General features: G+C 43.5%; 1 protein-coding gene across 3 annotated transcripts in view; it reads left to right on the top strand.

Annotated features, from left to right (window-relative positions):
* The window catches only part of DHX35 (DEAH-box helicase 35), a 32,089-nt gene extending 30,777 nt beyond the window's left edge, over positions 1-1,312 (top strand). For all 3 annotated transcript variants that reach the window (XM_075720991.1, XM_075720989.1, XM_075720990.1), the window contains one exon: positions 67-1,312. In XM_075720991.1, the coding sequence (XP_075577106.1) occupies positions 67-111 (45 nt within the window). In that variant the 3' untranslated portion in view covers positions 112-1,312. The remainder of the gene's footprint in view (positions 1-66) is intronic.
* The last annotated feature ends 7,917 nt before the right edge of the window (positions 1,313-9,229 follow it).

Genomic DNA, 9,229 nt, shown 5'->3' on the forward strand with positions numbered 1-9,229 from the left:
TAGTTGAACATTTTTTCTAGTTGTATATATGCTAAGCAATTTTTCTTTTCTTTTCTTTTCTTGCAGCATCTTTCCTTGAAAGCAAAAAGGGTTAAAGTAGATGACCACTGATTTGACATGACTTAAGTCTTGTGACATCAGATGCAGAACCTACCAGTGATTTCAAGCTGGCTACAGTCCATTCAGCAGTCAGTTCATTAGCAATTTGATCTTACATCAACTTAAGTGTTTAAATGCCTGCCAGGTTCTGTAGGGGTTTATGCATGACCAGTACATTGTAAACCTACGTAGAGCTTGCATTGCGGACATTTTATTCTTTGCCTTCTTGACCACTGTTGTTAATCTGGGCATGTTGCTCCTTTTAAATAGGTAGAAAAACAATTTAAAAAGTAAGAGGACATACAGGACCACAAAAACTGAAAACTTCAAGAAGGAAACTGATTTCCTGGTGTGGTACAGCTGCCTTATGAGAGTGGGGAATAGGGTACCCTGCCTTCTATTACCTAGAGCACTGTGACTACTACCGGCCAAACTGAGACTGAGTCCTGCCAGCAGGAGCTCAGGGCAATGAACTAGCCCTTGAAATGCCAGGGGCTGCCATGGAAACATTGATTTCATGTTGTAGCAGCCTGAACTGGTGCAGCTTGTGCTCCCAAGCAATAAAAGTGTCCTGCCTGAGGTCGAACTGCCCCTGGCTCCCTATGCTGTAACAGTCCTTCTGTAGGCAGCATTGTAGTAAAATGTCTTGTTTCCATACATGAGAGTTGCTGTTTGGGGAGGGGGAGGAAGAGTAGCTCAGTATTTTTAAGGATTAATTTTTTGCTCAATCAGGGGACTATACACATACATTCACAAACAATCAAATTCATAGATGGGACTTGGCTTCCCCCCCTGCCTCCTAACAAGAGAAAAGATGTCAGCCTCCCACTGCTTGGAAATACCAGAAAAATTCAGCAGGGGTATATCATGGAACACAGTTTTTTAGCCTCTGTCATTCAGCAAAGATTAAATGTTCTGTACTTTCCTGTAAGGAACACAGTCCTATATATTTCTTTTATTAAGAATCTGTTCTTTGCTGATGGGGACTTTTCTTCATGTGTTAACTGTAAGAAAAGGATTGTCTGAACAGGTGCTGCTTTAATCGGGACTCCGTGGCTACTTTTCAGTAAGGAACTATACCTTTTTGTGTTTTAACAAGATAGCTTGGATACATGTATTTATTTTTTCCAACCCTATTGATATTTATTTTAGAAACACATTGTTTGAAAATTTTATTTTTGTAAGGCAACTGATTTGATGAATGTGTTTTTGGCATGTTAACTATAATTTTATTTTCTTTTAAAAAAGAGTATGTAAATAGGCAAAAATTTCTACATAGAACAAATGCCTTCCTCGTCACAAGACTGCCTTGAAAACTTTCTTGAGAGCTTCTTTGCCTTCTCCCTTCCAAACACCTGCAGAGAGAACATGTTCTGTCATGTGCAATGTGTGGTCTATTCAGTGTCTACGTACTGACTGCCAGCACAAAAAGATGTACCAGTCTCCATGTATGGCACCAGCAGCATGACAAACTGTGTCACCTTCCTTATTGTTTTCCCTGTGAACCTCACCTTTGTATTTCTCTCTCTCCCAGAATGGAAGCTCTTTGGAGCAGGGACTGTCTCCTAGCCAGAGCTGAGAGCAATCTTGGCACTTAGGAAAAAGATTCAATTTGCGGGTTTTTTTTCTCTTAAAGGATCGGAGAAAGAACTGAATATGAAGACTTGTAAAATATCCGTATCTCTCTGTCCTCTGGAAATATTCTTAAGAAAAATAAAACCATTGAATCAAGGAAGCTTGATAATGCAATCACTTCAGCCTGAGTAGCGGGTGATTTCCCAACATACTGGGTGGTTGTACTGTGCTGGTCTGAATTGTGGTGGGCTGTCAGTGGATGACCACTTCATTTGCCAGTTCTGAGAATTTCGGGTGGTTCTGGAGAACGGTCTCCTCCAGATGTCCTTTTACCTGGCTGTACATCTGCAAAATTTTGTCTTGGAATGATTGTGACTCCTGCTAAGTTAAGAACCCAGCAATGTGAAAGCTTTGTAACATGCTGCAAGCAATTGTACTTTTCTGAGTGCAATAGGTCTTTGTAAACAAAACCAGAAATGGAGACTTGTTTTTTAGTAGTTTTACAAACCATTGAGGTATTGTCAGAGGTGCAGAACAGGCAGACTTTATACTAGAGGTGCAGGCTAAGGATAAGTGGTTTTGCTATCCAGATTAAGGTTACCTTTAGACAGAAAGCACTGCTTTCGTTGGAAATGTGGACCCTTTGAAGGTGTTTGAAGACAGAGACTCAAAACTTGAAAGACCTGAAAATCTCTTTACTTTGTAAAATTTTGGCCTACAGCTCTCTGCTAAATTTGTACATAGCATTATGCTTTAAATAACTTTGATTAAGGAGATGGGCAACTGTGCCTTGTTGTTGGCTCTTGCTGCATAAACAGTCTGTGTGCTATTCTGGGGAGGTTGGAGTAATTTGAAGATGTTTGTAAAGGAGTTTATGAAACAGTTTAAGGATTTTAAACCTGGTTTTTAGAGAATGAGGTTAAAATATTAGGCTCTTGAATTAAAATGTTCTTGAAATAGAAGTCATGCCACCACTGACAAGGAGATAGATTTTTTTTATTTTTTAAAAGTAAATTTACAATCTATTAATGTCAAATTACTGTGGGGGGAAAAAAAAAGAAGCTATACTCCTGAAGTCCATCAGAAAGTGCTCTCAGTGTTTCTACTCATGACTTTAGTATTGTCAGTTATAGAGTAAGATGAAGCTAAATTGGAATAAAAATTCTGCCAAGACAATATTAATTGAAATACATTTCTCATCTTGTAGATTAAAAATAATTCTGATAAACTGATGGGAAAACAGTCACAACTCTTGGTTAATCCAAAGAAAGAGACCAGTAATTAAAAGACTAAAATGAAAAAAGGGAAAAAAGGGAGATGTTGCTGCCTTTTCTTCTCAGTGCTTTATGATAAAACACTGATATAATAGGATATATAATGGAGCCATGCACACAGCAGTATTCTCTAAATTTCAAGGTAATGTGATGTAACTTATTTTTAAGCTGAGTTACTTTTATGTATGTTACAATAAGCACATTGCAGACAGGCATCGGAAAAAAGCGGTAAGTCAGGTTGCATGCGTCTTTAAACCAAAAAAAGTAGTTTACCAGAATCAGATATCTGTGTGACTCATTCTAGATCTGGTGGTTCAGATCTTTTCTGGCTCGTGGGCAAGTGCAAGCAGTGAATAATTTCCTGTTCCAGCAAATGGAAAAACAGGACAGAGATGCTAATGTGGGGTGAGTGTGGAGCAGCGTTTCTGCATGAGGGAAGACAGGACTGTAAGACACTCGAAGTGTTTCAGTAATTCAGTATTCTGCAAAGACACTTCTGATTACGAGGGAGGGCTGGGCTTCTCTGATTCTGTCAGGAGCCTGGGTTGTGGGGAAGGAGGGGGAGAGAAGAGCAGAGAGGTCTCTGCAGGGAAGGTGCAGACAGGTGCAGGGTTTCTTCATCATCGGTTCACATGGTGACTCACGGCAGTGCTTCGCGTGTTTACTCTGACTGCTGCTGAGCAGGTGGTTGCTGAGCTGCTGGCTTGGTTGGTGGGAAACTGAACTTCCAGAAGCTGATTGGGAATTAATTAGCTGAGCCAGTATTGCTGTGCTTGTCCCCTTTGTGTGACTTTTGTGATAAAGCTCCTGGACAGTAGTCCTGGAGTCAAGGACCAGGCTGCTCGTTCGTGGGGCAGGCAGCTGCTGATGCAGGAGCACGGGCACGATGACTTCAGTGCCATGGAGGCTGCGTGAGGCTGGGCTCAGCCTTTCCCCTTTCCATGCTGGAGGTGAAAACTGCCTAGACAATACACTTATCTTTGGATTTGAAAGGCGGTTCTATTCTGAAACGTAGTTGTCAAAATCATTCCTTATGTTTCAGCTGCTTTCTTTACCAAGGAAAATTAGCTGCATCTGTCTTTTTTTCCCACTAGCCCTTCAGAACCCCCTTATTTGGGAACATCAATGTGCATTGGTACCTGTTGTCATTCCGTCATTCTGGCAAGTGTCACTTACTGGACTAGTTCATCACTTTTGAGCAATTCCATTGAAGGCAACTAGGAACCACTACTGTAATTAATCATTACTGTAATTTCATAACTTTATATTATTCTCTATCAAGTGGCCATACTATCAACAATTGGCAAAGCAAGTCAACAATACAACTCAGCATTTACCCTAAGTTCCTCTACTGGGACCTAGAACAAAAAAGTTGCAAGATGAACATAAGTGGCATATGGAAAAACTCTCCTTATATCCTGTTTCTGGCCTGTTCTCAGTCTTGCAGAGCTTTTGGCCCTGAGAGCTCGTATGGGGTTTTTCTTCTGTCAATTAATAACTTTTTCTTTCTCTGTAAGCTTTCTCAGAGATGTGCATTTTTGGCTTAAAACTGTCTGCGTTTTGAGAAAGGTGCCAGTAGATGGCAGGCATCAGTTTCGAGCAGCAGTATCTTGGGGAATAAATAATTGCCCAATTCTTAAAAGTTTTTCTTATTCTTCAGTTTTAGCATTAAATTAGTTTAGTGATAAGCGGGATGAGGGAAGGGTAAAGGAAAAAGCTGTCGGTGGCTGTGGAATGAAGTCAGTATTTGAAGTGCAGAAATTAGTCAAAAAGCCCAGAGTGCTGTGTGCCCCACTGGTTTAAAAACAAAAAAAATGCCCCCAAAACCCCCAAATCCCAAACAATAAATTCTATAGCAGTTCTTTCCATTACACACTGAGTCATAAAAATGGCACCTTCACTGTAAACCGTAGCTGGAGGTCTGGCAGAGTGTGTGTTAATACTGCAAGGAGATTGGCAGCATTTGTTACTGGCTTTTGTACTTAATTTATCCAGGTGACCAACCACAGTTGAGATTAAAAGAGATTTTTTCACTTTTTTTTGTATCTACTTCCAGCTACAACTCTCAGTTTTTCAATAAAATAAGTTTTGCAGCCACCTTGGCTGATAGAAATACTTTTGTAATACGAAAATGAAGAGTTAATAGAATCCTTCAAGTTCAGAATTCCTGCACGTGGGCTTTGTACATCCACAGAGTTCCTCCTGTGGAACCAAAGCCTAATGCTGGAGCAATGGGCCCCATTAACAAAAGGTGTTCCCTGGAGGTTTACTGAAGCATCAGTCTAAGGCTGCAAGTCGTCTTGGTTATTTAGACCTTTCTTATTTCCCCACACCGGTATTCTTTTCATATCTCACTTTGTAACTAAAGTGTACTGAAATGCTCTTCTAGCGTTCAGCTGGTGAAGCTGTCTTGGTTGAAAGTCAGCATTAACCATGTTGATTTTCCTCTGTGAAATGGTACAGGTAAACTAGCAAGGTGCCTCCTTCCAGCAAAATTTTGTAAAATTGAAAACCCCTGAGGGAAGCCACCCATGCACCGGGGGCCAGTTCTGCTTACAGACGTACATTGGGAGCTCCAGAGATGTGAACAAAGCTCGGAGTAGCACAAGGGCCAGAAGTGGCCTGTAGTTTGCAAATACCAGTCTGTGTCCAAAATGTGGCCAGCCCCGTAAAGCGTGTGAAGGGGTGCACGTTATCGGGTAGGACACAGCATATTGCTTTCCATAAGCATCTGCTGCTGGCTCTGTTCAGACAGGGTGAAGGTTGCGAGGTGCCCTGGTGTGCAGTCCTTAGGTGTGTGTTTCCCTGATGGGAGGTGGATCCCGTCCAGCCTCCCGCTTGGCTCTTATCTCCTTCTCACTCGTGCTTCAGAGCAGCAGCTGTCGTACCCACTACAAAGAAATTTCTGATCTGTGTTGGATTCTAGCCACTATTGTAATAAATAAAACTAACAGTTTAGGGTAAAAAAATCCATTCTGTTCATGGCAGCATGGTAGATGTGATTTCTCTCAGAGGATGCAAAAATGGCTGCCTGCTCCGTTCCAAAATTGTCTTTTGCAGGGCTGCAGTTTTGCGAGGCTGTGAGATGCAGAGGTTGTATTTAGCTGTGTTGCCAATTATGAGACATCAAAAATTGCCTGGAAAAACTCCCCTTTTCCACCTTTCTAGAATCATAATAATAATTTTAAATAAATGTATATTTAATTTGACTTTCAATTTTATTTTAATTCTCCTTAGCAGTACACAGCAGCACAAGGAGCACCATGTGAGGAAACCTCTGATTGCCATTTACGGTGTAAGCGCAAGAGATGGTTTCAGCTGGTTGCAGCTGCAGATCTCACCCTCACTGTTTCCATGATGGCTCCCAGGTCCAAGGGCTTAGATGGAAGAGATTTGCAGGTGGAAGAAGTTAGAGGAGGATGTTTCCTGTCCTTGGAGTGAGTGTTGGATGGCACAGAGTTTCTGACCACCTCTCACAGATGCCCTGGAAGCGGGCAGGTTTCCCTGAAGTGTAGAGGCATGAGTCCCGCTTTGCTTGCGCAGCCTCTGCCTGCAAGGGTCCCTTCAAGGTCAGCGGGCTCAGACCTGAGTGGGGCATCACCCACCAGTTCCCTGTAGACCTTCCATCCTGTACTGCTTTGCTGGGCAAAGTCAAAACTTACAGGAGAAAGAGCAGGACAGAGAACAGAAAATCGCAACAGCTTCTTGGCTCCCTTCAGGCCAAGAACGAGGTTGTTTATTGCAGATGCCTGTTGGCAGAAAGATAATCCCGTCGGGCGGGGTGTGTTTCGATGCCAGGAAACATCTTTCGTGAGCCAGGTTTTATGGAACTTCTGCTGTTTCTCTTTTTGGTATTTGGTGAGATACCAGGGTTTCATAAGCGACCTGTAAGCCGTGCAACAGCCCCGCTGAAGTGAGAGCAGGGAAGGAGCCCTTTCAGATGAGTTAGGACCGGAAAGAGCCAGGCTCATGGTCAGTCCTGCTACAGAGAGCAGGATCTGTCTGCAAGGCAGAATTAATCCTTTCTGCTTCCTATTCTTCCCCTTGCATATTAATGTTTTGGGAGGCTGAAGACTGTTTCCAAGTGCGTGGGTATGCACATGGGTGTTCGGTATCTGGGACAACAGGGTACAGACCTTAGTAGACGTCTTCAGGCACTGCTGGGATGGGAACACGTCGGGGCTTAGAAGGAGAGTGAAGAAACAAGAGGTGTACTTGATCTAGAAAAATAAAATGAAACCATGCCCCAAAAGGTGCTTGTCACCAAAGGGAGTGCTCTTCCTCTGCTGAAGCCCAGGTGCCTGCTATAATTCAGAGATGGCTGTTAGCAGGGAGGTGGGTCCTGCACACGGACATCCAGTCTGGCTCTGCTGCTATGTGGGCACAGGCTGGGGTAGTGCTTGTGTGAGGCATTGATCACAGCAGCCGCTCTGACGTGTAAATACAGGCTGAGACAGTATGAAATACCAATGGCCATTAGGAGCTGTCAGACCAGTCAGGATACCAAAAAGGGTTCTTTGCAGCTCCAGGGGGTGGGGGTGGGGAGTGCTGGGCACATTGAGGGGGGATCAGAGCTGAGAAAAGTGCCTTGCCTTGCTCAAAATCTCTCTGGTTTCTTGGAAATTGTAGCTGATGCTGATTTAACCCTTTGCGCTGCAGGAAGACGCACTGATGAGAAAGCGATGTGTTACGATGGTCAGGGATTGACTGGAGAAGCCTTGGAGCCTCTTGTTTTAGATGGAGGAGCAGAAAGCAATTCCTCCCGCAGCTGTGTGCGTGGGACCTGCTGCACTGGAGCGCTTTCAGAGGTGGTCATTCCTGGCTCTGTTACAAAATCTGCCTTCACAACCAGCTTGCCAGTCTGAGCACCTACATGATAAGGGAGTCAGACTGGGATTTGGACACATGATCTAGCTAATGGGGCTCACTGAAGTCCATATAGCAATGGAGCCAGTCATTAGAGCTTGTGTACATGCTTCTGTGCAGCAGTGCACATCTGTCTCGCCGTGGTGAGAGCAAACAGGCTGTCATTGCCTCTTCATTGGGCTAAGGGTGCCAACAAAGTCATGGTGAAGTTGTAAAGAGTTCACATCCCTGAGCCTGGAGAACATAGATGAGTTGGATGATTTTCTGTGCAGCTAATCAGACTTGCATTTTGTTCTGGTTCTCATCCTGTCAACAAACATCTATGGAAAAAACTGCGTTTTGGTAAATTCTTTAAATTACAAATTGCAGCACTCAAGCCCCTCGGGAACCCCTGGGGTATTGCTGTTCAAAATGTCACCACTGATGCTATTTTGTGAGTGGGATTTGTGGCATGTGAGCATGTGTAACACACTGTGCAGGTTACCATGTGGGTAGATATGTGTATCGTTAGTATATCTTTGCACCTTTTGATTTAAGTGCCATTTGGAGGCCTCCTGAGGATGTGCTGTACCGCAAGGAAGACTTACAAAGATTAGGGAAGAGGTCCAAGTGGAAAACACTCATCATGACATGAGGAATGAAGGGAGCAATGGTCAGAGGAGGGCTGCAGGTACATGGTTGGTAAGAACACTTGCTGCTCTGGATCTGCTCTGTGTCCTCCTGCTGTTCTCCATCTGAAAGCCTTTTATAGATGCCTCTTAATTCCTGTCCCTTTGTCATCAAGTCCTTTTAAGTCTATTTAAGGGTGTCCTTGTCAGTGTGAGGAGTGGTATACAGACGGAAGATGTATTGTAGGAGGAGATCCCAGGGACTAGGAAAGCTGAAATATATGGGAACCCACTACTCCTTTCTTAGTCATTTGAGTGAAGTTTCCATTAGGGTTTGGAAGCTTTCCAGAAGCCCTTGTACCTAAGCAAGCAATAATTTCTGGCAGGACAGGTGTTTTAGGCTTTACCAGAATTTCTGCATCAGTAGCAGTGACAGGAGAGTTGAGCTGAGCCTAACAGAGCTTTGACCGGGGCAAAGCCACGCTGATGGCACCCAGTGGAGCCATGGAGGCAGGCACAGCGCAAGTGCCTGTCACCATCACAGGTCTTCCTGAGACAGGTTCTCCAGGGAGAAACACCTTCAAGGAGTCCAAGGGTACTATAGACTGCTTTGGAGTGGGCTGGTTTGTGTATTTTTACAAAAGTTAGAGGATAAACATTGTGTATCAGCCTCCTCCCTCCAGAATTTTATTTTGGAATGAGTTTTTGGTTGGAGACAGAAAGAACTGGAACATCTGAATTTTGGTGTTGACTTTGTCTCTCACTGGGTAAATCCACTTGTAGTTCATTTTACTAACGTGTAAATAC

The sequence above is a fragment of the Pelecanus crispus genome, chromosome 14 (genome assembly GCF_030463565.1).
Source record: "Pelecanus crispus isolate bPelCri1 chromosome 14, bPelCri1.pri, whole genome shotgun sequence".
NCBI classification, from domain to species: domain Eukaryota; kingdom Metazoa; phylum Chordata; class Aves; order Pelecaniformes; family Pelecanidae; genus Pelecanus; species Pelecanus crispus.